Source organism: Triplophysa rosa, linkage group LG6 (assembly GCF_024868665.1).
Source record: "Triplophysa rosa linkage group LG6, Trosa_1v2, whole genome shotgun sequence".
Lineage (NCBI taxonomy): Eukaryota > Metazoa > Chordata > Actinopteri > Cypriniformes > Nemacheilidae > Triplophysa > Triplophysa rosa.
Window position 1 is genome coordinate 5,559,863 of NC_079895.1, and position 24,311 is coordinate 5,584,173.

A 24,311-nucleotide genomic window follows, 5' to 3' on the forward strand; every position below is an offset into this window, starting at 1 on the left:
GCTGTACCGCTGATGGAACTCCTGACCGCATGATGGCGCTGTGCTCAAAGTCTGTCGCTTCACTATAGGCGAAGAAGAACCCTACGGTCAGCGGCCACATGTGAAAATTTAGTGATAGAAACATGGTGGAGAAGATTGACATCCGCGTGGTGCGCTGCGGTGGCAGCAAAATAAATCTTAGAGCTCCGATCATCTCTTATGACTCAAGGTATCTGATAAATCATGTTTACGGTTATGTCTGTTTTATCTTTTTACTAACGTTACATAAACTTATGAACACTCGCAAACGTGAGGTGCGTAGGAGGGTATGTTGTTTCTAAAGAAGGGATGTATGATCTGTCTCAACATTAACTTTAGAATCTGGATTCGTGGCTTTAAAGATCGAGTGACAAGTTTAAGTGCAGATGTCAGGAATGTCTATTTAAACTGTTGTTGAATCTCTGATTAATAAACAAGAGAAATTTCGCAGACATTTTATGTGTTTATAATGGTTGTAATGGGAATTGTATTGGGTTTAATGGAGACTATCATGGTCTCTGGATCTATAGGTGGGATGTTGTCTGGAACATTATTAAATCTTACTGGAAAATACCTAAAACACAGATCTCTGTGATAGAAACCATTACAATTTATATAAAAATATTTTTCAAGCAGGGATGTTTTGATCATGGATTCATAGACAGACCTTGCATCCCCTTTTCATCTGTAAACTGTGAATTATTATTCTACGCAGATCAGCTTTAACTAAATCTTATCTGATGAAAAAATAGATATTACCATCCCTCCTGTTTTACTGCAGCATTTGATGCTTGCTAGCATCATCCCAAGCTGCTGCATACAGTCTAATAGCAGAGGAATAGCATATGCCACAGATTGTATTGTTTAAAGTTATCTTTTTGTTGCAGGTTCATATTGTGCACATCTGGAGATTTAGTAAAGGTCTACAGCACAAGCACAGAAGAGTGGATACATACTCTGCAAGGCCACACCAACCAAATTACAGGCATTGCACTGAATCCTGCCAATCACCTACAGGTGTGTTTCTCTGGGGTTCACTTTAAAGACAAATGTGGGTCTTTATTGTGGTTTACTTTTCACAGTAGAGTCAGCGGGAGAGATGTGAATATGATATGTATTAGTCAAGTTCCTTTGCTCAGTCAATATTTTAATACAGCTTTAGTATTTTATGCTATTAAAGTTGGAATCTAGGTCTTAGTATTTTTTTTTGTCTGGCATCAGTGCGGAGGGACTAACAAGTGTGCTTTTTTCGCAGTTTACTGGGAAAGGTCAGTCGAATTTTTGATAAGTAACATCACAAAAGGAGGAAGGGGGAAACACATCTTGACAGCTGGACATGTTATTGTCAGATACTGTTCCCCTTGCGTTAAATTCATACTGCTGACTATCACACAACAGAAAAGCATTTAAATATATGTCACACACATTAGAGCTTTCTTTCTTTTTTTTTGAAGCATGGTGGAACAGTATCTGATTGTAACGCTGTAAGCTGTCAGAATGTGTTACCCCTGCTGTGACAAATTTATGGATGGCTGGCTAAAAATTTTAGGGCTTACCTGTCAAAAAGAATTTGACACGTGTTTTCTTATTAAACTGGGGGAACAGTATCTGACTTTAACATTACCATTGCAGGCTATAGTTGTAGTTCATGCGCTGTAGGAGTAATTTTGCTCTCTGAACATGCATGAGTCTGTGCTGTCTGCAAACTTAAATCTTACATGTTGTCTTTTTGTTTATTCTTCTGCAGGTGTACTCTTGCTCAGCAGATGGCACTGTTAAATTATGGGACTTCATTGATGGTATTCTTATTAAGGTACAGTATGTGTTCTGAAACACAAGGCTACTGTTTTAATAACTACTAGGGCTGTGACGGTGGAAGTTTTTTTACCACCGTGGTGGTAATGGACAAATTAACTGCCGTGGTTGGGAAATATATACAGCATTATGTAAATAATATATAAATAAAATAAAAATAGTATTTATATTATATTTGCGAGTAGCAACCACATGACGAGTGGAAGAGAAATATATATACCTTATTTAAATACATTTTGAAATATGATAAATGAGGATGAAACATCCGTCCGTGTTTAATGCACACATCCGTCAGTGAAATGGTACACTACATCATATAAAACATTTAAATAGACATCAGTAAATAATGAAAACTTAATATCAGTAAGTGAAATATCACATAAAAAAGCATTTGTTGCAGAGACAGCTTTACTCAGTCGCGCATTAACCGTTACAGTCCTTAACAATTCCATTTAAACAAACTGTTTAAACCTACCTCAGCTTTCCTATTCAGTTTGCCATAAAAAAGTTACTTTTTCCTGTTGGTTGATGGAAAGCTAACACGTTGACATTGTCCAGATGAAGATGTGTACAGCCGCACTAAATACGTGTTCAGAAGATGTGCTCAAAGTGCAAATGAATAACGTTAGATGTTTCTCCAAGCCGCAGCAACTCGCGCGCACTCCGACATCAAGCAAGCGGGTCATAGCCAGTTTTGATTTTATGTTACTGTTTATTTCACAACAAGATCCATTGCAGAACGCGCAGAGTAGCCTGGGTTTTGCCGAGCAGGCCGCGCACGGATGCGCCAAGGGAAATGTATGATAATAATGTCTGTGTTAATGCAAAATCTTTTAACCCCTTAACTGTCATCCCCCTTTTTTGAGGGTGGGGCTTAAAAGTGATTTCAACTTTTAAATTAGTGTAACTCTGGAATGCTTTGGTCTAGAGACCTAATCGTGGTCTCGTTTTAAAGACATTCTATACTTCATTGTAAAAGTGTCTGGTGTTGAAAAGTGAAATAAAAATAAATAGTTATAGCAGTTTAATTATACATTCATAATAATAATAAAAAATCTATAAACATTGTTCTACAAAAATCTCTAAAAAAACTTTTCTCATCAAAAAAAGTCAAAAAATTGAAGACATACTTCTAAACAAGTTTTGTTTCAAATGTCAAGCTGATATCACTAAAAGTTTGGTTTCTGGGATACACCAACAACTGCCACTAGGTGCCATATATGCTCCAATGGTTTACGGCATACAAATTACAAATGAATAAATTTCATAATTATATATAAGAAGGACAATGATGTAGAAGTTTTTTAGATTTATTTTTAGATTTACAATAAAATAAGATTGAGTGTGTAATATTTATAATGGTACCAAATGGGCCCAGTGACATTTGAGAAAATTACTTTTACTAAGTGATTTCTATTGCAAAACAGCTTTCCAATGATATATAGTTTGTCAGGATTAAAATGGGAATTATATTGCATAACTTCAGTGTTCCACTGGAACGGAGACATTAAGCAGCATTTAATTATTTTTATGCTCACTCTACCCATAAATGAATAAATTACTACTCCTACATAATTTCTTTTTGTAAAACACTGGGCAAATATGGATTCTAGAGTCTTAGACCTTTCCAATGATATATAGTTTGTTATGATTGGATTAGATTTTAGTTGTGAAATATTAATGTAAACCTAGGTGTTCCAATATTGGTTAACAGTTAAAGGGTTTTAAATAAAACCATCCGCAACTGATGGCTATAAATATCAATCCTTATCGCAACTGTCATTATTATTACACTTATATTTGTCACAGTGTGTGACGTGCACTATACCGCCGGTGGGCAGTTCACCACCGCCATGGCACTTTACCATCGCGGTTGTCACGGCCACCGTCACAGCCCTAATAACTACTGCAAATGTTTGCATTCCTCTCATGTTGTTGTCTTTTTTATCTTTTTTTGGTCAGACATTTGTCTTTGGATACCCGTTGTTTTCGTTATTTGTGTCCCAGAAACACGAGGGAGTCATTTTCCTGCATTGTCCTGTGTCTACAAAATCAGAAGACGGTATGTTGTTTAGTTTTTTGTATGTGTCAGGGTTTGCTAATGAAGTCAACGCACATCATTATTCGGGTCTAATAATCAAAAATGGTTCACAATAAAGTTTACTTTCACCAGACTGATCAGATTTAAAATGGGGCATTAGCCAATCAGATTGAAGCTGATGGTTTTAGACAGCTCTTGCCTTTTCTTTGTGTTCCGTCTGTAGCTATAGTCCAAAAAGCTCGGACCCAATAAACTGGAAACATGCTCACACCAAATTGTCAACATCCTTGAACCTAAGTACCATTTACTAGCATATCAAGTCGTTTCATGGGGTAAAAGGGCATGGAACAGTTATAGACCACTGCAAGTATTAAAATTTTGGTTTGTGTTTTTTCATGTCCAGAGGCTTTCCAGTTGGTTGCCGTCCATCTGCCCAAGTCAGCAGAACAGGAAGTGGAGGTCAAAGAGCTGACAGCTGTTCTTGGTGATATCAGCCCAAATCCCAGCTGCACAGCTGTTGGCAGAGAGGTAAAAAACTTGTTGATAATTACTGTCTTAGATTTACACTTATTCATTTAGCAAACACTTTTATCTAAAGCGACTTGCAAATGAGAGAACATGTCAAATTCTCTTAATGAGTCAAAGTGTGTTCATTTGGTTACAGTTTTTGTAATTTCATGTAATAATCTCAATGGATCTTATAGTCACAGCTCAGGAAGTAAAACACAATCGCCACTGTTTAATAGCACGCCCGATATAAACAGGAATAGATAAAAGGTGTTGCCAAACTGTGTGCTTCCTGATACAGTGTGCTTGAACACGAAATACTGGCAATCTGGTGTTGCAAGTATACTTCATTGCAGATATGTCGTGACAGTGTTAAAGGGATAGTTCGTGCAAAAACAAACATTTTTAATTTAAACATTTAATCATTCTCATGTCATTCAAAAGTTGTATATGGCTATTTATGCTGGGGAACACAAAAGAAGATATTTTGAGAAATGTCTCCGTGGTTAGTCAATGGGGTCCAGTATTGTTTGTTTATCACCGTTCTTCAAAACATCTTTTGTGATGTGCTGAAAAAAGTTATACAGATTTGAAATGACATGAGGGTGAGTAAATAACGAATGAATTTTCTTTATTTTTGGTGAACTGTCCTTCAAGAGTCGCAAACGTCAAGACTTTTAACCCAATATAAAAAATGAATACTTCTCTAGGTGTTACGAAATGCAAAGCAATGAATGATACAACTGTTACCAGATTTAGTTTTAAATAGAATGCATGTTTCTCACAAACTTCTTTCTAGCCAAAAAGAGATGCATTTTGAACTTATTCCTATATTTTTCTTTAGGCATGTTTAAACATTAGTTTATGTTTGGCTGAGGTTTCTTTACGTCAGAAATGATCTGCTTGTTATGGTAAAAATCCACTTGCCAGCCTGTGTAGTCATTGCATTTGTCAGATGGTTGATGTGGTACAGTAAACATGGTTTAAACCCCTGTAGGTTAATTAGTCTGGCACAACACGGGTGCTATTTTTGTAGAGTGAGCTGTGCAGCCATGTTTCGGAATAACTAGTTGTTTTGGTGAAGTCATTACACACCATGACTTCTGATTTTTTTAATGTGGCACTCGTACACTTCTCGAACAGAGTGCACAAGGACACAATGGAGATGGCTCATTCCTCACTCTGACCTTAGAGTTACTTCACCTGAAATTTAAAGTGGTTATTTACTCATTCTTGTGTTATTCCAAACCCATTTAACATTCTTTGTGGAACACAAAGAGAAATTTTGATCATATTGATTCCCAGTTTTACAGTGAATGTCAATGGGGACTAGGGAGGCCACAATATTCAATATAATATTGAACCGTTCGGTACGACCTCCACGGTTCAATACGTGTAAGTGAACTGCGGTTTTCCGGTTTTGTGTTTACATTTTTCCTCTTTGGCTCTGTCTGTGGTTGTCTGTATGCTGAGATCGATAAACGCATCCCCACCAGTAATATCTTAAAAGCGAGTGGTGGTCGGGCGGTGAAGCGAGACTGCCTGCAACACGAGAAGCAATGTGCTGTTGTTGAGTATAATGCTGACGAACAGATGCGGGCTGGCTTTATTGTATGCCCTTTGTACTACAGTAAAGTGATAATGTCCAAATTTGGCACATCAAGAATGTATTTTTACACTGCATACGAAAGCAGCACGTTCACGTTGCTCTCAGCACATGCAGAAAGAGCGTCTCTTCTTTCTAGCACCACGCCAAAGTCCGTTTAACGAAAGTCATGCCACTCGGCGGCATTTCGGACACCTATTTACGTCATAGCAAGAGCGCCTCCAAGCAGCTATTTAGCATTGCATTTCTTCCAATTTATTGCAATGGCAGTGGAGCACCTTGTTAATATATTATCTTTGGCCTTTCCCATTGAGCACACGTTTACTTCCATTACAGCAATCGCAAATTTTGCATTACGTCATTTTAAATACTCTGATGTGCAAAACCTCTTCAAGAAGCTTATTTTACTGGCAAGTTGATGAACAGTAAACCAAAAACTGCTGTGAGCTGCCAGTGTAAATCTTTACATTTATTCAATACACCAGGAATTTGTACAAGTTGAGTTGAGAAGCATAAAACAATGAAAAAACACTTTAATGTGCCGAAGCCATCAAAACCGAAAACCGTGGCCGAAAAACCAAGGTTCGTATTGAACCGTGGGTGAGCTGTGTTGTTGCATCCCTAATGGGAACCGAGGCCGTCCATCGTTAACATTGTGCTTAACACACTTATTGCTTTTTTTGTGTGTATAAAACACTATAAGGATGAATAAATAGAGCTTTTTTTTTGTCTGAACAATCCCTTTAACAATTTATGTTTTCATTTGGTTGAATTGTCCCGTTAACAATTGATGTATTCTTAATATTCTTGTTTGTGTTTTCAGGGTGAATATATAGCATCTGCCAAACACCTCAAACTTCACGTTTATTTCTTCAGGAAGCAGAGGACATTCAGGTAATAAATACTGTATTTTAAATACTGTAAGTTTAGAACGTGTATGAACGTGTCGTGCCACACAGGTTATTTACTGGCCTTAGGGGACGTGTGACATGCATGTTGTTTGTCTTTTGCCTTTAATACAAATAATACCACCACTCGTTTGTAAAGCTACTAAGTTTGGAGAATAAAGTATATTTTAGCCAAACATAAAAACTGTGTTAAACTTTATTCACTGTCACATTGTTCAAAACCCTTGAGGCATTCTTTCATTGAACACAACGATGAATGCGTTGGGTTAATGCGTCGGACAAGGTTTCCTGTTTTTTAATTGGAAGGTCATTTTATTGGTAGCACAAATATTCTGGGTTTCAATTCCCAGGGAACATGCATACAAATTAAGAGACCATTCTAAATTTTTATTTAAATAGCCATTTTTAATTTTTAAGATTTGTTCGTTTACTTGACTTCTATTGTCTCTTTCTAGTTTTTCTCTAAACGCAACGGATAAGAAAGGGGCCAGAAATGCGTTTACGTGCATAGCCTGTCACCCAAAAGAAGACTGTATTGGCACCGGTCATGAAGATGGCAAAATCCGCTTATGGTGAGGGATGAGCTATGCATTTCTTCATATTCCTTCATATGCGTGGTCTGAATGAATAAAGCCGTACTGTTTTTCTGTTCTGCAGGAGAAACTTCAATAACAAGAAAGAATACACACATTCTACCATGCACTGGCATCACAATGCTGTCAACACTTTGTGTTTTACCTCGGAAGGTAATTTTATGAGATTGTCTTTTTGCTTTTCACCACTAGGGGTGTATGTTAGCTGTACTGACAGCATGCTGTTGTTACTGTCTCTGTAGGTACTAATCTGTTGAGTGGAGGCATTGAGTCAGTGCTTGTCCAGTGGCACTACGGGGGCGAGAAAAAAGAGTTCCTGCCCCGTCTCGGAGGATCTATTTTACACATATCTGCATCATCCAATGGCCAGTTGTTCTGCACATCTCATTCAGACAACAGTACGTCTCGGGGGGGAGAATCTATAAAAACCTCAAGAATCAAGAATATGTTTAAGTTATATATCACTCCACGATCAGAAAGATTATTTTTGCATAATGAAATTCATAGCTATCTTTCAAGAATCATAATAGATGTTTAAACGAACACCCTTCTCACTACTTAATTGACAAAAATATTTTTTGCAGTAAAAATTTATAAATTATCTATTTATTCGAATGCTAGCAACAACATATGTTATTAAAGTTAGTGTACTTTATATTTTCTGGTTTATTTGTGTATTTATGAATGCCTTAAATGTATCTCTAATCATTTTTTTAGGTAATCATATTTATACGTGTTATTTATTTTGCACTGAAATGTGCTGTGTTATTGTGATTTTACACTTAACATCAGGCTTTGTGCGTTAGATGGTACATATTGCTACATATTTCATATTTGTCTAATACCGGACTTCTTATTTTCTCCTCAGAAATCACAGTTATCGAGAGCAGTCTCAAAGTGTCTGGCGTCATTCAGGGATTAGTCAAAGGTTTGTACAGTCTTACTGTTTTAGATTCCATAACGGCTGCAATAAAGGTTAATTTCTTCCGATGTCCTTGATGCTTTCAGGAGAAGAAGTTTTGACCGATCTAATGATTGACCCGCGCAGTAAATCTCTGGTGCTGAACGGGAAACCGGGTCATCTGCAGTTTTACTCCCTTCTGCGTGACAAGCATCTCTACAATGTAAGTCTGCTGCTGTCGATACTGTGATGTTGCTCTTAGAAGCCAACATTTGTCAAAAGTGCATATAGGAACAAGGATATAGAGAAGTATCTACTGGAATGTATGTTTCTGTATTTTGACAGTACATGTTTGGTTAAAATTCAGCTGACTCAAGTTAGCAGTGGTCATGTGAGCTTGGGGCACATCATGGGAAACATTGTTCTTCATATTTTATCCACAGTTTGCATAACCGCCTGTCTGTCTGCATTTACAGCTGGATATTGTGCAGCAAGAATATATTTATGAAGCCGGTCTGGATCAGTTTGAGGTGGTCAAGGCGGCCTTCGATGTAAAAGGCTCCTGGCTCGCTACAGTGGAGCAAAGGGGGCAAAAGTCCTCCGATCTAGAGATTTTCCTCAAATTATGGGCTTTTGATGAGCAAACACAAAGGTATTCATCCTCACATTAGATTTGGATAAAGCTCTGTTCCTAGATCATTTCATTGTGTTGCTGTTGAAGAATTCCACAGTATCTGCAAGAAATCAATATTGTTAATGTTAGCAATGTGAATAAACAATTCACTGAACACAGACTTCCCTGCTGAAAAAAACAATAGAAACCCAACAGAAACCATTACAGAAATTTTGGGCATTCAGGGCTCTAGACTAACTTTTTGCACTGGTGCACCTAACTTTTTTTCTTAGGTGCACCAGCACAAAAGTTAGGTGCACCCAAATTTTCAACCGCATCGCATTTAACACCGCAGTTTTACAAGTTCACTTTTTTTTTTAATCGCTGTCCATATAGGCAATATTGACTTGTAAATGATTAACTAACAATCTGGTCAACATAAAGTTCTTTATTTGAAGCACAATTCTACAAGAAAGCAGGGCTCTAGACTAACACCTGAGAGAGGTGGCACTGGTGCTACCAAGTTATTCAGTTGGTGGCACCAGCCCTTAATTTGATAGCACCAGAGTCGTGGGGTGAGGTAAGAAAAAAGAATCACTAAAACTTCATAAAATGTGTTTAATACATTAATAAATCAATTAGACATTAATACAAATCATTGTTTATGATTGAATTATTTTTATTGTATATGTAAACTCTCTTTCAACACTTTACCATATTTAAAGCACATCTTTCTTAAAGCTACTTTCTTCCTTTATTTGTTGTTAACGACTCCTATAAGAGAACACAATTCCTTTAATATCAGTGAGTGTTTTTGGGCCCGTCCGTTGTTGTTTGATGAACATTATAAACGGAGATCTTTATTATGCTGCTGGCCCTTTAAGAGCTCGCGCAATATACTGGAACACGTGTTTTGTTTCCCAACTGTTTGGTCACGAAACAAACTGAATACCTTTACAAGGTTTCTTGTTAATATGGGAATTTTTAGGTTATTTTGTGTTAATATGTCCGTTTCAGAGTAAGAAGGCGTGAAAGAGAACTCCGTTTAGTATTTTGTGCTCTGACTCTCTGGGCGCGCGCATATCTCAAACAACCCGCGAGACCTGAAGGCTTTTAGTGATTATTCTTCATGAAAGCTGCATTGATACACGTTTGGCTTCTATCAATAGCGATTCACAAATAAATAGTATTTAGCGTGATGTGTAACGTTTTGTATGCTTTGCCGTATTGATAGAGAAATTACGTCGCATGTGCGACCAAATTGGTCGCACTCTAGAGCCCTGGCATTATTCCAATAGGATTTAATATCCCACCAGTAGAATCCATCACATACCAGTAGAACCATTACAGTTTCCATTAAAACCAATACAAATCCCTTTAAAACCATTATAACTTCTTAAATGGTTTCCCTGCTGAAAAAAACATAGAAACCATTAAGGAAGTTTTAATGGTTTTGTAATGGAAACCATTATTGTTTTTTGTAATGGCTTCTATGGTTTTTTTCAGCAGGGTTGTTTTTTTTCAGCAGGCCGGGTTAATCCTGCTGAAAAAATCAATAAAAACCATTAAAGAAGTTATAATGGTTTTATAGGGATTTGTATTGGTTTAAATGGAAACTGTAATGGTTCTACTGGTATGTGATGGATTCTATTGGTGGATTAAATCCTACTGGACTTATTCCCAAAACACAATACAAAAAGGCATTTTGTAATGGTTTTAATGGAAAAAGCTATTGGGTTGTAAGGGTATTCTAATGCAAACCATTAGAATTTCCGTGATGCTGACAAAAACCATAGAAACCCAACAGAAACCATTACAGAAATTCTAATGGTTTCCATTAAAATACCTTTATGAACCATTAGCTTTTTCCATTAAAACCATTACAAAATTCTTATTTGTAGTGTGTTTTGGGCATTATTCCAATAGGATTTAACATCCCACCAGTAGAATACATCACATACCAATAGACACCATTACAGTTTCCATTAAAATCAAAACAAATCCTTAAAAACCATTACAACTTCTTTAATGGATACCCTGCTGAAAAAAGCAACCCTGCTGAAAAAAACAATAGAACCCCAACAGAAACCATTACAGAAATTCTATTGGTTTCCATTAAAATACCATTATGAACCATTAGATTTTCCATTAAAACCATTACAAAATGCCTTTTTGTAGTGTGTTTTGGGCATTATTCCAGTAGGATTTAACATCCCACCAATAAAGTCCATCACATACCAGTAGAACCATTACAGTTTCCATTAAAACCAATACAAATCCCTATAAAGCCATTAAAACCATTACAACTTCCTTCCCTGCTGAAAAAAACAATAGAACCCCAACAGAAACCATTACAGAAATTCTAATGGTTTACAATAAAATACCATTATGAACCATTAGCTTTTTCCATTAAAACCAGTACAAAATGCCTTTTTGTAGTGTGTTTTGGGCATTATTCCAGTAGGATTTAACATCCCACCAGTAGAATCCATCACATACCAGTAGAACCATTACAGTTTCGATTAAAACAAATACAAATCCCTTTAAAACCATTAAAACCATTTTAACTTCTATAATGGTTTCTATTGTTTTTTCAGGAGGGTTGTTTTTCAGCAGGGATGATTTTATTTCTGAACTGTAATGCACTTTTTTCCACCCCTTTAGTTTTGTCCTGAACACCTCCATTGCTGCCGCCCACGAGGATCAGATTATGTCCATGTGCTTCAGCTCTTCTGAGGAGACCACCATGCTGGTGACCACAGCCAAAGACTGCCAGTTTAAAGCATGGGTGCAGGGGTCCGAAGCAGACACACAACGTGAGTCGCACACCGTAGACATTTGCATGAGTGTTAGTGTTGGAATGAGAAGTCTTGACGTGAATGTTACGAGTGTGAATGTAGACATACCTGTCTCACCACAATATTCCCATTGGTGTTGTAGAGTCCTTCTGGTCATGTGATTTCGTGGGTAGCTACCATAACCTAACGCCCACAAACTGCAGCTTCTCAGCTGATGGCTCTCTTCTGGCAGTGAGCTTTCAGGAAGTCATCACCGTATGGAGCCCAGAGACCTGGGAGCTGCTCTCTACCCTGTGCCAACCACCTGGAGAAATAAGGTGTGGACCTTTTTCCTAACCGCTGTGGGCATTGCAGATGTCTGTACTTTGACTAACCTCATGTGAAGGGATCGCAGGATTTTTGCTAAAAACGCAGTCTTTTCAGGTTTTTAGGCATTTTCAAAGCCTGTTTAAGACTCTACACACCGTTTCAAAGCAGTAGTTCACCGAAAAATGAAAATTCTGTCATTCACTCACCCTCTTGTCACTTCAAACCTGCATAAACACAAAAGAAGATATTTAAAGCAATGTTGGTAACCAAGCAATGTTGGTAACCGAACAATGGCGACACCAATTGACTTCTGTTGTGTAGACACAAAACCAATGCAAATAAATTGGTGCCACCATTGTTTGGCTACCAATATTCTTCAAAATATCATCTTTTATGTTCTGCAGAAGAAAGTCGAACAGGTTTGAAATGAAAAGAGGGTGAGTAAATAATGACAGAATATTTTGGTGAACTGTCCCTTTAGGAACTTTCAAGTATACAAAAATTGTGCATGATGGAATTTTTATTAAACTTTTTATAAATATATATATATATTTTTTATTATGTACAATTATCTAGTTTTTTTTTTTTAGATTATTTTTATTTGTTGCCCCAAATAAGTTATACTGTGGGACATTGATGTTATCAACTGGTAATGCCGCCTTTGTGTGCCTGTGGATCTTATTATGCAATAAGTTAAAAGCAAACAAAAACTAGACTGCTCACTAGAATGAATGTGTCAACTTTGTCAATGTCATGGCAGTCATTGTGTTATTTCTTCAAATTGTGCACAAGAATCAGCAATTACCAGCTCAGTTTTCCACAATTAAATTTTTTTGTGTAATTAGTAGGGCAGTAACAATATATCATATTTAAAGTCGGCATGAAATAAAAAATGATCATTCTAATATGATTTATCCGTGCACATCATAATTTTTTAACGTTAACCTGCTCCCCCTCTCTAAACGACCTCTCTTCACTTCTGGCACGAGGGCGGGGCTGAATTGACTGACAGACTGCAAACTTGCGTTCAAATCTTTCACCGTTTAACGATCCAATCAGTTGTCAGTGGATGAAAGCAAGTCCCGCCCTACTTTTTGTTTCTCATTTCAGAATTCTTTTCACTCTGGTGGTATACGTCACGGTACAGAAAAAATACAATCGCTACTTCAGTTTCATGCCGACTTAAAGTTATGTATCACAGAGCTTTTGTGATTCCCCCTTACTTAACCATACGACAACTGTTTAAACCTATTAAGTGTCCTATAAATGTAATCATTTATCATGTAAACTTTTTTCTAAATTCTAAGTTCTCTCTTAGGGTTTAGCTTTTTATAGACAGTGGAGAGAGAGACATGAAAAGGACCAGTTTTATTATTCGGTGACAGACTTAAGTTTTCATCATTAACATACATAAGGTTCAGTTAAACTTTAAATGTTGTCAGTTCAGTAGCAAAACAACAAAATTTATTGACATATTTCCAAAACATAAACAACTTTCAATCAAATTTACTTGAAGTTTTTACATTTTGTTCAAAATATTGTGATACTATCATAATCGTGAATTCAGTTTTGTGTGTTGTATCAAATGAATCGTGAGCTGAGTGTATCGTTGCACCCCTAGTTATTACTTTATATAGTTGTTTTATGTTATAGTTCAGTTGTGTTGTTTTTGTGCCTCTTTTAAAATATCTGCGTCCGTCACTCTTACTCCATGCTGCATTTGCAGTTTAACTAATGTAGTTGTACAAGCCTCATTCACAGTTTCTGGTTTCTCATGGTTGTCCAGATGAATGTTAACGCCGGGCCCTGCAGTTGAATAGTAGAAACTTGGTGATTTAAGCTTTTAGTTGTTAGCCAGAAAGACTCAGGGAGCTGGCCGTGAGCCAGTCACTGGAGGGTCAGTGAGGACATAGTTTTGCTCCATCATCGTGTCGGAAAAAAGGAAGTTCATTAGGTGCAACTGGCATACATCTCAAGAGCATGACATTCCCCGGCAGCAAGTGCTCTCAGTTCTGCCTTTCTTCACTTTATAAGAAAGTGGAAATCGATTAACTTAAAATTCACAAATTTGCGTTTAAGCATTTTGCTGTCATGTGTTTACAAACTGAATGTATATCAGACTGTATGTTACTTTGGATAAAAGTCTAATGTAATGATGGATAATTAGATTATTAAGGAATTTCAGTAAGAGACATTCTTTGCATTGACTGCCGCAATTTTGTTATATCGTGCTGAAAGAAAAAATGTCTTGTGAATCGATCTGGTAGTTTATTTACTTTTTACATAACTTTTTATTTTCTGTTCATTGTTGCCTCATCTTGGTTTTCGATGTACAGTACGGTAAACTGTGCTTATCGCATTGAGACTAATCTAGCGAAATATGTGTGAAATAAGTGACACAGGTCTGGCTGATCTTGGTGGTCTTTGAAAAAAAAAAAAGACTGAAGGCAACACCTTTGATCCAACAGGGACCTTTGTTTCGGCCGATTAAGCTGCTCCAAATACCTGCTTGGCACCACCACCAAGAACCTTCTCTGCTGTTGGAACCTCCTCACTTGTGCATGTATGTGCTCACTACTTTATTTGTTTTAATCTGTATTTGCAATTGCTTTTAAAGTGTTTTATTAGATACTTAAGTTAAACGAATCCCCTTATAGGTCACCTGTGATAAATTTGTATAAAAACATTTTTCTTTTTCATGCAAAATATAGTTTAGTATGCCCCCATAATGCTCCCGAAAGAGCAAATCATTTTGGATGAATTACTCCTTTAACGGTTAAGATTAGTTTTTATAAACCAAAAACATTTTATTCTTTGTGGTCAGTTGTGTTGAATGACAGATCTCTTTGGTTCACAGTGGAGTGGTGCACTTCTTTAGATGTTTGGACGTTGCTGCCTGACCCCCTCTCTGAAAACGTGGCTGCATTTTCGTACCAGCCTACACATACGGACCGTAAGTATTTGCAGGAAGGTCGTTGCCAGTTTGACCTATTTTGCATCTCCTCAGCATTTGCCTCAAAATGTAAATATTCAGTGTTACACTACACCTGAACACTCAGCAAATGTCTATTTAATTTATAGTTTGATCTTATTTTCTAACACGAATGTCATTCATACTCACAAGCTGCTTTTAATTTATTCTCTGGTATATGTGCAGTGTTTGTTTTCAGACCCAGTGAGCCCCGGCCTTTATTTGCTCACAAGTCAGTGTGCTCGGGGAAGGTGCATCGCGCCGTCTTTGTTCCCCGGGAAGAGCTGTTGGCCAGATGTGATGAAGGTTCCCAGTGGCTCAACAGATCTCAACTGTACTTTCTCAGCCAAGACATGGTACATCAGAGATGCCGCTAATCTTCAGACGCTTTTGTTCATTTGCATTATATGTGAAATAAGTTGGGTTCTGTTCTCAGGATTTATTGACCTTCAGCACGGCAACAGAAGACGACAGGATGTTGGCTGCGAGTAAACGGGTACGAATGTCCCCCTGCTGTTCTTTATGTTGTGGTGGTATTTTGAGTCCTCTCGCTGGACCTTCTAACACGTGTCTTTCTGGTACAGCTGGTGGTTGATGATAGTGTTGCTGTGACTCCATTTTACCTGCTGTTGGGCAAACATAGACAACAGCAGGAGAAACCCAATACATCAAATCCTGTGACCGACAAACCTCAGCTGCCACAGGGGTCAGTCGCCATCAAAGAGGTAAGACCAAAGAACCATAAAGATAAAACCCATCATGGATATAATTTGTCATCTTTAGCCATTTGATTATATTTTCATTGATACCAGGGGAATAGGCCTACTGGTTAATGTCAATAACCGTGGTATTTTAAAACCACGGTTATCATGGTATACTAATATGCCACGGAATAATATTGTGAGTAATTCTGCACAGCACAAAACTCTCTCTGTCTCCCTTAACTTGTATGATACATGTGATTCATTGGCTGAAAAGAGAAGAAAAACAAATAAAGTTTAAGATGATTTTGACAGATAGCATTATTAATCTCTTTAAAAGAAAAATCACAGATATCGCAATTATTGTTATCGTAATTTTTTTTTGGGGGGGGGCATTTTTGTTTAGTGAAAATGTGATATTGTGACAGTTTTTATCTGAAATGGGTTAGGGTTGGAAACTGTATTTTTTATACATAACTTAAATATAATATATAACAAAGTCCTGTCAACATTTAAAACTGTTGATGCTAATAAATTGTTGCATTAGTCTTTTAAATTTGTGTAATTAAAATGCAGTGTTATATGATTTAATAGGAATTCAACTACCGACTTTAATGTTGCTTGTGAAAACCAAAGTTTGAATTGGAGACCGTAAAAGCATCTGTTATAGCGTTATAATGCTCTCATAGTCGAAAGACCATGTTGTGATCATTTTATTATTGAACATTTAACACATTTTGAAAGTTTAATGTTTTGTAAATGTTTAATGTACCATTATATATACCTATTACATTTCCTTTGCTTGAATGTTTCTTTTGTTTAAGTTGTTACACACGGCAGCTCACGTTTTGCCGGCCGCTTCGGTCCTGTGCTCACTGTTTGTCAGCTCCCTCCTGATCTCCAATACTGGAGTCCGGTAAGACAGCACTCGGTTCATTGTGTAGATGCATTGCCATCATGGATATTTTGAAATCTATATACTATATACTATATACTATATAAAAAAGCCACCTAGTCTGTTTTCCTTCCCTGTTTTTGAGTTTTGAGATGATTTGTAATGGAAGTACATAAAAATTTTTTTGATGCTTCATCCTTAGAGAGGAAATGGATTCTTCAGAGCAGGAAATGGACAGTGAGAAAGAGGAAGAAGACTCGGAGGAGGAAATAGAGGCATGTGACAGTCAGCAGGAGCTCAGAGCTCAAGGTTCTGTGGACGAGGTGACCCCGAAGCTTTCCAAAGCACAAGAGAAAGAACTGAGAAAAATCAGAAAAACTGACTTTAGTTGGATGACTGGCCTCATTGACTCCAAATCATGATGTTGCAATTTCACAATACAAATAAATGTTTCAGCTCTCGTTAGATACGGAAAGATGTGTGGTGGGTTAACAATTGATGATTCAGACCGCATCCCTTCAGTGGTTTATTCTGAGGAGGTTCTAGGGAATTTAGGAACGGGAATGCTATTTTGTAACTCTGCAGTTTAGTGTAATGTTCAACCTGCCTGCACCAACAATAATGTGTAAAGAACTTTTAAAACAATGTATAATGAAGTTTTGACATTTTATTTCAGAATATTTGTAACTTTTTTTGATAAACATTTTAACCTGTTCCTTCAAACATTTATTCTCTACTATTTTATAACATTATTTAAAAGAAACTGGAAAATTACTCGTAAGAAGTGTGTGCAAACTAATCTTTCTGTCGGTGGGACCAAATGCTTTAAATTCTTACTTTTAGACAGTGCTTTGAAGTTCTCAGGGCAGGTTATTCCTGTCATTTTAAGACCGAATCAAGGTCATTATTTGCCCTGGTGGAATTACAGATTTTGAAGAAAAATCAGCAAAGGGATTTCAACAAAATGATTAGTTGAGACCATTACCATATTAGCTAAGATATTGTTAATACACTTATTAATTCATTTTAGATAGTTTAGTTTATAAAAAAAGATATTCTGTGATTTTTAAGCTGATTTCAGAGTATGTTTCAGTACATTTGTTTACTATTGAAGAACAAATGAGAGAACATCTTATCTGGATTAGTTTATCGAGATTTCTAGCTAAAGCAAAGTAGACATTGAACTTCAGCTGAGCTTTGCACCCACTTTTGCTGTTCGTTTCAGCTGTTTAGTCGAAAGCAATGAAAGCACAGGTTATTGTCCATCGCTGGTCCTAAAAACAACACGAAGTCGTCTGTTTTAGTTGCATGCAAACCTTACAACTGAACCCAGAAGTGAATCATTGTCGTTCTCACAAGGGCCAAGATGAATTATAGTCTTGTGTGTTAACAAAGACTGTTTGAAAAGCCTTCAAAGTAAATGACCAGCAAACATCTCTCAGGAATTTGACCCTGTACATTGCTGGAACCTTTCCAGAAATCACTTTCAGCTGGATCATACTAAAGTGGTCACTTGCAATCACTGAAACATTGCATTTGATGTAAATGTTTTATTTCTGTTCAAACAACGAGTTTCACTACAAGACTTGAGCTTTCTGTTCCCCCTGAAGGAGTGTGAACGAGCATTACACAAAGGGAGCAAAATCAATGTGCTCCCTTATAAAAGACGTTTCCTTTAGTTTCGGTTACATTCAACTGGTATTGGTATTAAAATTTAACCAGTGTTTCTTTTTGTCATTTCTTTACGGGAAAATCTTGTTTGTCATTACGTAGGAGGACAAAACTCAAAACACAAGAATATAAAAAAATGTACAGCTGTAAATAAGGCTTCACATTCACAAAGATAGACGATGTATCAAGCACTGAAAAAATGCACACAATACATTTTCATCTGTAAATTAAGTGATTTTAAAAAAGTGTTTTAAGGGCAACGTGGCTCATGAAATCTATTCGTTGAATCTTAAGCATCAATGCTGAGGATCAACTTGGCACCTGCGTAACCAGCTGCCAACAAATCATCCACTTTGACTGAGTCGCAACCTTCAACTGAATTTTAGGTGGAGACGTGTTGATGTCCAATGTCAATATTATACAACCTCTACAATATTTCTCATGTATGTCAGACCAGGTGTGGTATTCAAATGGATTTTAGTGGCACGAGTGTAAAGTTTGTGGCTTTGAGGTTGGCTGGAGCGTGCAGTACCAAGTGTCACCAAAAACCCAAGCTTGTTTTTGGAATGTTTGAATGATTAGCATATTGATTTGAATGAAGGAAAATCTGAGGTGTGGCCTATCTGAGGGCAGTAGAAATCACTAGGACAAGGGCGGTAGAGTTTTAAGTGTGAGCACCTGGTGCTCAAAATCCCATTTTTGTTGTTTTGAGGCAGATACAGTGAGAATCTCGATCAACAAATGCCAAGATCTGATGCAGAACTACAAGTAAAAAAATATCTGCGTTCCCGCCAACCATTGAGTGTGGAGGAACTCGCTGAATATTGTGCAAACGTTATAATACCTGAAGTTTGTTGTTGCGCTTATCGTTAATAATGGAAGAAGTATAATCATGTAAAGTGCTAGTGTAACAATCTTTAAAGATTAGAACAATGTGCTAAAATCACTTTCAAATCAAACAGGATGCAAGAACGAAATATAGTACTAGAAAATTTGACTTTGCGGTGGCGGCTCGAGAAAATCAGCATCCACGAATTTTCACCCCAGCAATATTTGGAATGTATACCACGAACACAGCTGTAATTCCCTCACTTCCAAAATCACTTACAAACTGTATGTCTGCATAGCTTTTGTTTAGATATAGCACCACCAAAGATAAGATACGGAATACTGGCTACAAATCTTTTAATATATAAGCATATCTGAATAACTAGTATTCTCCGAATAACTATTAAAGAGACTCATAGTTTGCAAAAAGGAGTAAATTACAAAACTACTCATGCATTACAAAACCTGCATGCCCAGTCTGAAGGTTAACTATGATAATAATAAAAAACAATAAAATACGTCAAAGTAGAATAAATATGCTTGGTTTTGCTTTGGAGCTTTTACAAACGTCATTAAAGCAAGAACCATATTTTCCGGCATGGCTTCCTTTTTATACCTCTTCGACAGCTTCAGCTCTCTTGTGGTTTCTAACTAAGAACTTCTGTATCTTTGTTAATTCAGCTTACGGCTACTGCAAGCCACAAAAGCGTGCGTGTTAGTAAAGCACTTGGAATTGAATTCCTGGTGGGGTGCAGTAAAAACCCAGCACACAATACTCTTGAGTCTCTTTAAAGAGTTAGACGGAGTTTGGAAGTGAGGGAATATTGGGGTCTGGCTTTTGCTCGGGTGAACAGAAAAGGAAAAGCCGACTCCGAAGGCTTTTATAGGCGAACCTGAAATACATCATATGTCCCATGGCAACGAAGGAAACAGAGATGATCACGAGAAGACCGAAGGCCTCTTGATTCGGTGCGAGGATGACCATGATGAAGTGCAGAAGATCGAGAAGATAGTTCATAGAGTTCTGAACGCCGTTGATGATTCCTCTCTCCGACTCGATCACATTCTCCTGGATCAGTTGAGTCACGGTCAAGTCAAAAGACCAGAGACCTGAAAACAGTTCATGAAAATGAATCAAAAGTCACGTAAAAATTAGCAGCAGCACACGATTGTCACGCTTGGGTGTCAAAGGTTGGCTTTACAGCTGATAAAGAGATTCCGATATTACCACCTTCCCCTCACGATAATGAACAAAACTGAGAAAATAAAATGATCAGTGTTGTTTCCTGGTTGCTCGGTTACTTACCGACTCTAGCAGCAATAACACCAGCGAAGAGAAGACTGACGGACAAATAGGACTCGATTTGGGGGGCTTCCGCAGACATGGTGGAGTTGATCTGGATGGTGGAATCTATGATATCGCTCTCAAGCCGAGAAGCACCTTCTCCGAACAGATGTTTAACAACGTCTTCGAAGGGTGAGACGCTGAGATCAAAGGGGCTGCCGGGAGCGAAGACGGATGCCACACAGAGCAGGAGGCAAGACAGCTGGGCAACTCCAGAGATGAAACCCGTTCTGATCAGGCCGCATTTCTTTCTGATCCAAGTGAAGGCAACCGTTCCACAGATCCCGGATATAGCGGAAGCTCCCATGAGCAGACTGAGCACGGATCCATTTAAGCCCTGAGTGTACGCGTAACCCGTGGTGATGCAGTCGAAACCCAGCACAGTCATGTAGAGGAAAGCCAGAGACATGCCAGCGAAGAAAATGGACTGATTGTAGTATGCAACCCAGCCCTCTTTGAAGGTACGGAGCGGCTCTGTCATTTGGTAGCAGCAACTGGCCTTCTTCTCAATGATTTTCTTTTCTTTGGCGGTTTTGTTCATGAGCTGCGAGCCTTCAGCTGGACCTTCAGTGTTTCCAATCTCTGCAACATTGAAATGGGAAACAAATAGCATTGCATCAGGCTGTAAAAGAATATGAATTTCATTCTGCAATGGCTTTATCATTTCAGTTTTGTTTTGAATAGCAATATGAGAGCTGTGTTTGATGTTCACCTTTTTGTACGTTGAGATGCTTCAACTCTTGGTTGTCACTGTCCTTCTGTCCCGCCTTGATGGCCAAAGCGGGAGTCTTCTGATAAACCTTCCAAAGCAGAAAGTACTCCAAGCACATGGAGAACAGATTCCAGCCCGAGATAAAACCACAGCCCATGAAATGAGAACCGAATGCCATTATCTGGCCCACCAGCATCGGAGCCAGAATGTTGGTCAACTGGTCGATTATTCTGACAGTGGCATTCATATCTATCAAAACACAGAAATCAAAGTATCTTTAGTAAAATGTAAAAAAAAAAACACAAATGAGACAAGCTCGTGGTCTAGTTTTTATGGATTTAATTTAGGTTACTAAGTTCATTGAGTGCGTTAAATTGAGGAGTGACAGCTGATGCAAGCACTCTATAAAGATAAAACGCTTGATGGTGACAGCTGAGCAGTTGTAATGTATTTTATGAGCTTTTAAGACTAGATGACAGGAGAGTTATGTACAAAAAAATGTACATAATGATGATGCTCAAAGCTCAAAGGTGGAAGGTATGAAGATTTAAAATGATGGAAATTCCGACCTGCCAATTTGCTCCGATCATCTCCGGCCACCACCACCACCCAGTCCCTCTGGATGGTGATGGACATAGCCGTGCTGGCCAGGTTAGCAATGTTAGCGATGGTAATGACCATAATGTAGCATGTTGTCTGCAATGCAACAAATATGGAATTAGGAAATGTTATTGTATCAAAAAATAGATGTTTTGTTCTTAGATGACTGACACAAAAAGCACAGTCCAGAACATCAACAGTTCACTGCCATGTGTGTTTCTCGACCTCCGTGACTTAAAACAAAGAGCAGGTTTTGTTTGCTATTGTGTCCTTAAAATGACAACTTTCTACCCTTTTAACAGAAGACTCAAAGGCTAATATTGACCAAGCAACATGCTTTCTGTTTATGAGACAACCACTGGATTTTTCTGACAACACATCACCGTTTGTTAGGAAGGTGTTGTGTTTCACCACCGTTGAGAAAATGAACTTAAGCTGAGGTCATGAAGAAAATTGGGGGGAGGGAGGCTCTCTCTGACCGAGTCGGCATTACCTATCATGCATTTTTGTAATTGTAAAGATGCTTAAAATAACCCAAAGTAACAGTAAAGATTTTAGACCCTACCAACTATGAGAACATTTAAAAGTAAATATCGCAAAAAGACTTATCTAAACAAAAAAGTTGGTTGTGGACATTGCATTTCACGATAAACTGCAAATATGAGCGCATGAATAAGGTTCATTCTGTGTGTTTCTAAAGAAACCATTACTAATAACTATAAAAACAACCATACACTTTGACTGTTGACTGTTTGACCTGTTTTGGTTCTAAACCATTACAGCACCAATTTGGCCAAACAAAGAGACTAGTTAGACCAGCCAAAACCACCTAAGAAAAACTAACAACAAAATAACTCGGGCTGTTTTACAAAGGGTTAAGATACTCACCAGCAACCATCCACTGTACATGGTAGAAAGCTGTTCTTTAAACTGGAAAACAACCATCAGCAGTACACCACAGAGAATCACAGCACTGTTCTGCACAACCAAAGACGTCTGTGCCACTGAAACAAAAAAAACAACCCCCATAAACCTTAAAAGAAAATAAGGAAATGTAGCAAAGTAGACTTCACTAATGTATGATGTTGCATAATAAACATCTTGAAGTGGTTGTCGGTGGTTTTGCATGAAGGGCATAAATGCCTTGTTTACCTTTCAGTCTGGCATTTTTGTCAACCCAGTCACCAATAATAGCACCCAGCAAGAGGACAGACCCCGCGACCACCAGTCCATACACGGCCGTGAGGAGTAAACTATTGCCATAGAGCTCCACCAAAAACACAGCCACAGCAAAATTCCACATGCGGTCCCCCTGTAATGAAACGACAGTAATAATCACATGTGATATACATTTATTTATATTTTAATTCATGCCAAAGGTTTAGTTGACAGCTAGATCCATGCAATATTTTGCAGCTTAATAATAATATTTACATCAGTATTTTTGAATAAACATTTAAAATAAACGAAATGTGCATAAACTACTAAATAAATAATGCATAATTTATAATTAACGATAATACACGTAAAAAAAAATGTTATTAATAATAAAATAATACTATACATAATATAAAGCAATTACAAATAAAGCAACAAATATACGTGATTTATAGTTTATTTTGTTGTTTTAGTGACTTATGTTTTGACGTTTTAACAGTGCAATAGCTGTCAAACCCAGATTCTAATGCAAACACACTCTTACCCAGGTTGACAGCGCATGTCCAAGGTAAATGAGGAATTTCGCAGACGTGAAGAACTGACAAAATCTTTCTGAAGAAACACAATTCAAAAGATTTTATTATTTTTGTTTTGGACAAGCAAGAAGGCGCCGTTTTACGTTTCTGTAACAATGTGCAACGTACAGTAGCCTATCGCCCAACTAATCCATAAATGAAACTTACCACAGCAAGGTTTCTTAGATGCAGCGTTGTCCATTGTGCCTTTATATATTTTGCCTCGTTTTGTTCGGTTTTATTGATCAGGATTGAAATTCCTTTGTAGGGTTAAGGATAAACGCAAAACAAATCTCTTTCCTCGCAAAAACACGAATGACTCCTTTCTCTCCTCTCCGAACTTAGCTATCACTGTAGCTGAAGTTGGAGAGAAATAAACGCAGATAAACACCTAAATGTGTAAGATCAAATAATCGCCGAAAGCGCTGTATGCGCGCGCACGGCTACAGCAGCGCACCGTGTTTACCAGAGACAAGCAGGACGGGCTGAAATATATGGACTGAAATACAGGCTCCTCCCTCTTTCAACAAAGAGATAGCCAGTGTTTCCGTGACACCGCAACATATGTAATAACACAAGCTCATCTGACGAGGCCAAATTCTTGAATCTGTTTCATGAATGCATTTGATACATTTGATCTTCTGTTTGTTGTTGAAGCATCGTCTCAAGCTTCATTGCTCACAAAGTCTGCTGAATAAAACACTAGAAATTCTAATGGTTTCTATTACAATAATTAAAAAAATATA

The 24,311-nt window shown here is 37.6% G+C and overlaps 2 protein-coding genes across 2 annotated transcripts; one reads left to right on the forward strand and one right to left on the reverse strand.

The window, feature by feature from the left end:
• The first annotated feature begins 65 nt into the window (after positions 1 to 65).
• Positions 66 to 17,416, forward strand: wdr75 (WD repeat domain 75). The gene is made up of 21 exons (XM_057336159.1): positions 66 to 208; positions 906 to 1,035; positions 1,766 to 1,831; positions 3,796 to 3,895; positions 4,278 to 4,402; positions 6,811 to 6,881; positions 7,351 to 7,467; positions 7,553 to 7,641; positions 7,731 to 7,886; positions 8,357 to 8,416; positions 8,497 to 8,612; positions 8,866 to 9,041; positions 11,667 to 11,818; positions 11,943 to 12,117; positions 14,578 to 14,672; positions 14,967 to 15,062; positions 15,267 to 15,436; positions 15,517 to 15,576; positions 15,665 to 15,805; positions 16,606 to 16,697; positions 16,879 to 17,416. The coding sequence occupies exons 1-21, from the start codon at positions 123 to 125 to the stop codon at positions 17,096 to 17,098; spliced, it is 2,493 nt and encodes an 830-aa protein (XP_057192142.1). The 5' UTR covers positions 66 to 122; the 3' UTR covers positions 17,099 to 17,416.
• Positions 17,417 to 18,046: 630 nt separating this feature from the next.
• slc40a1 (solute carrier family 40 member 1) lies at positions 18,047 to 24,047 on the reverse strand. The gene is made up of 8 exons (XM_057336160.1): positions 23,734 to 24,047; positions 23,535 to 23,602; positions 22,985 to 23,144; positions 22,721 to 22,836; positions 21,802 to 21,928; positions 21,233 to 21,481; positions 20,482 to 21,102; positions 18,047 to 20,285 (listed from the first exon to the last, which is right to left on the reverse strand). The coding sequence occupies exons 1-8, from the start codon at positions 23,765 to 23,767 to the stop codon at positions 19,972 to 19,974; spliced, it is 1,689 nt and encodes a 562-aa protein (XP_057192143.1). The 5' UTR covers positions 23,768 to 24,047; the 3' UTR covers positions 18,047 to 19,971.
• Positions 24,048 to 24,311: the final 264 nt, after the last annotated feature.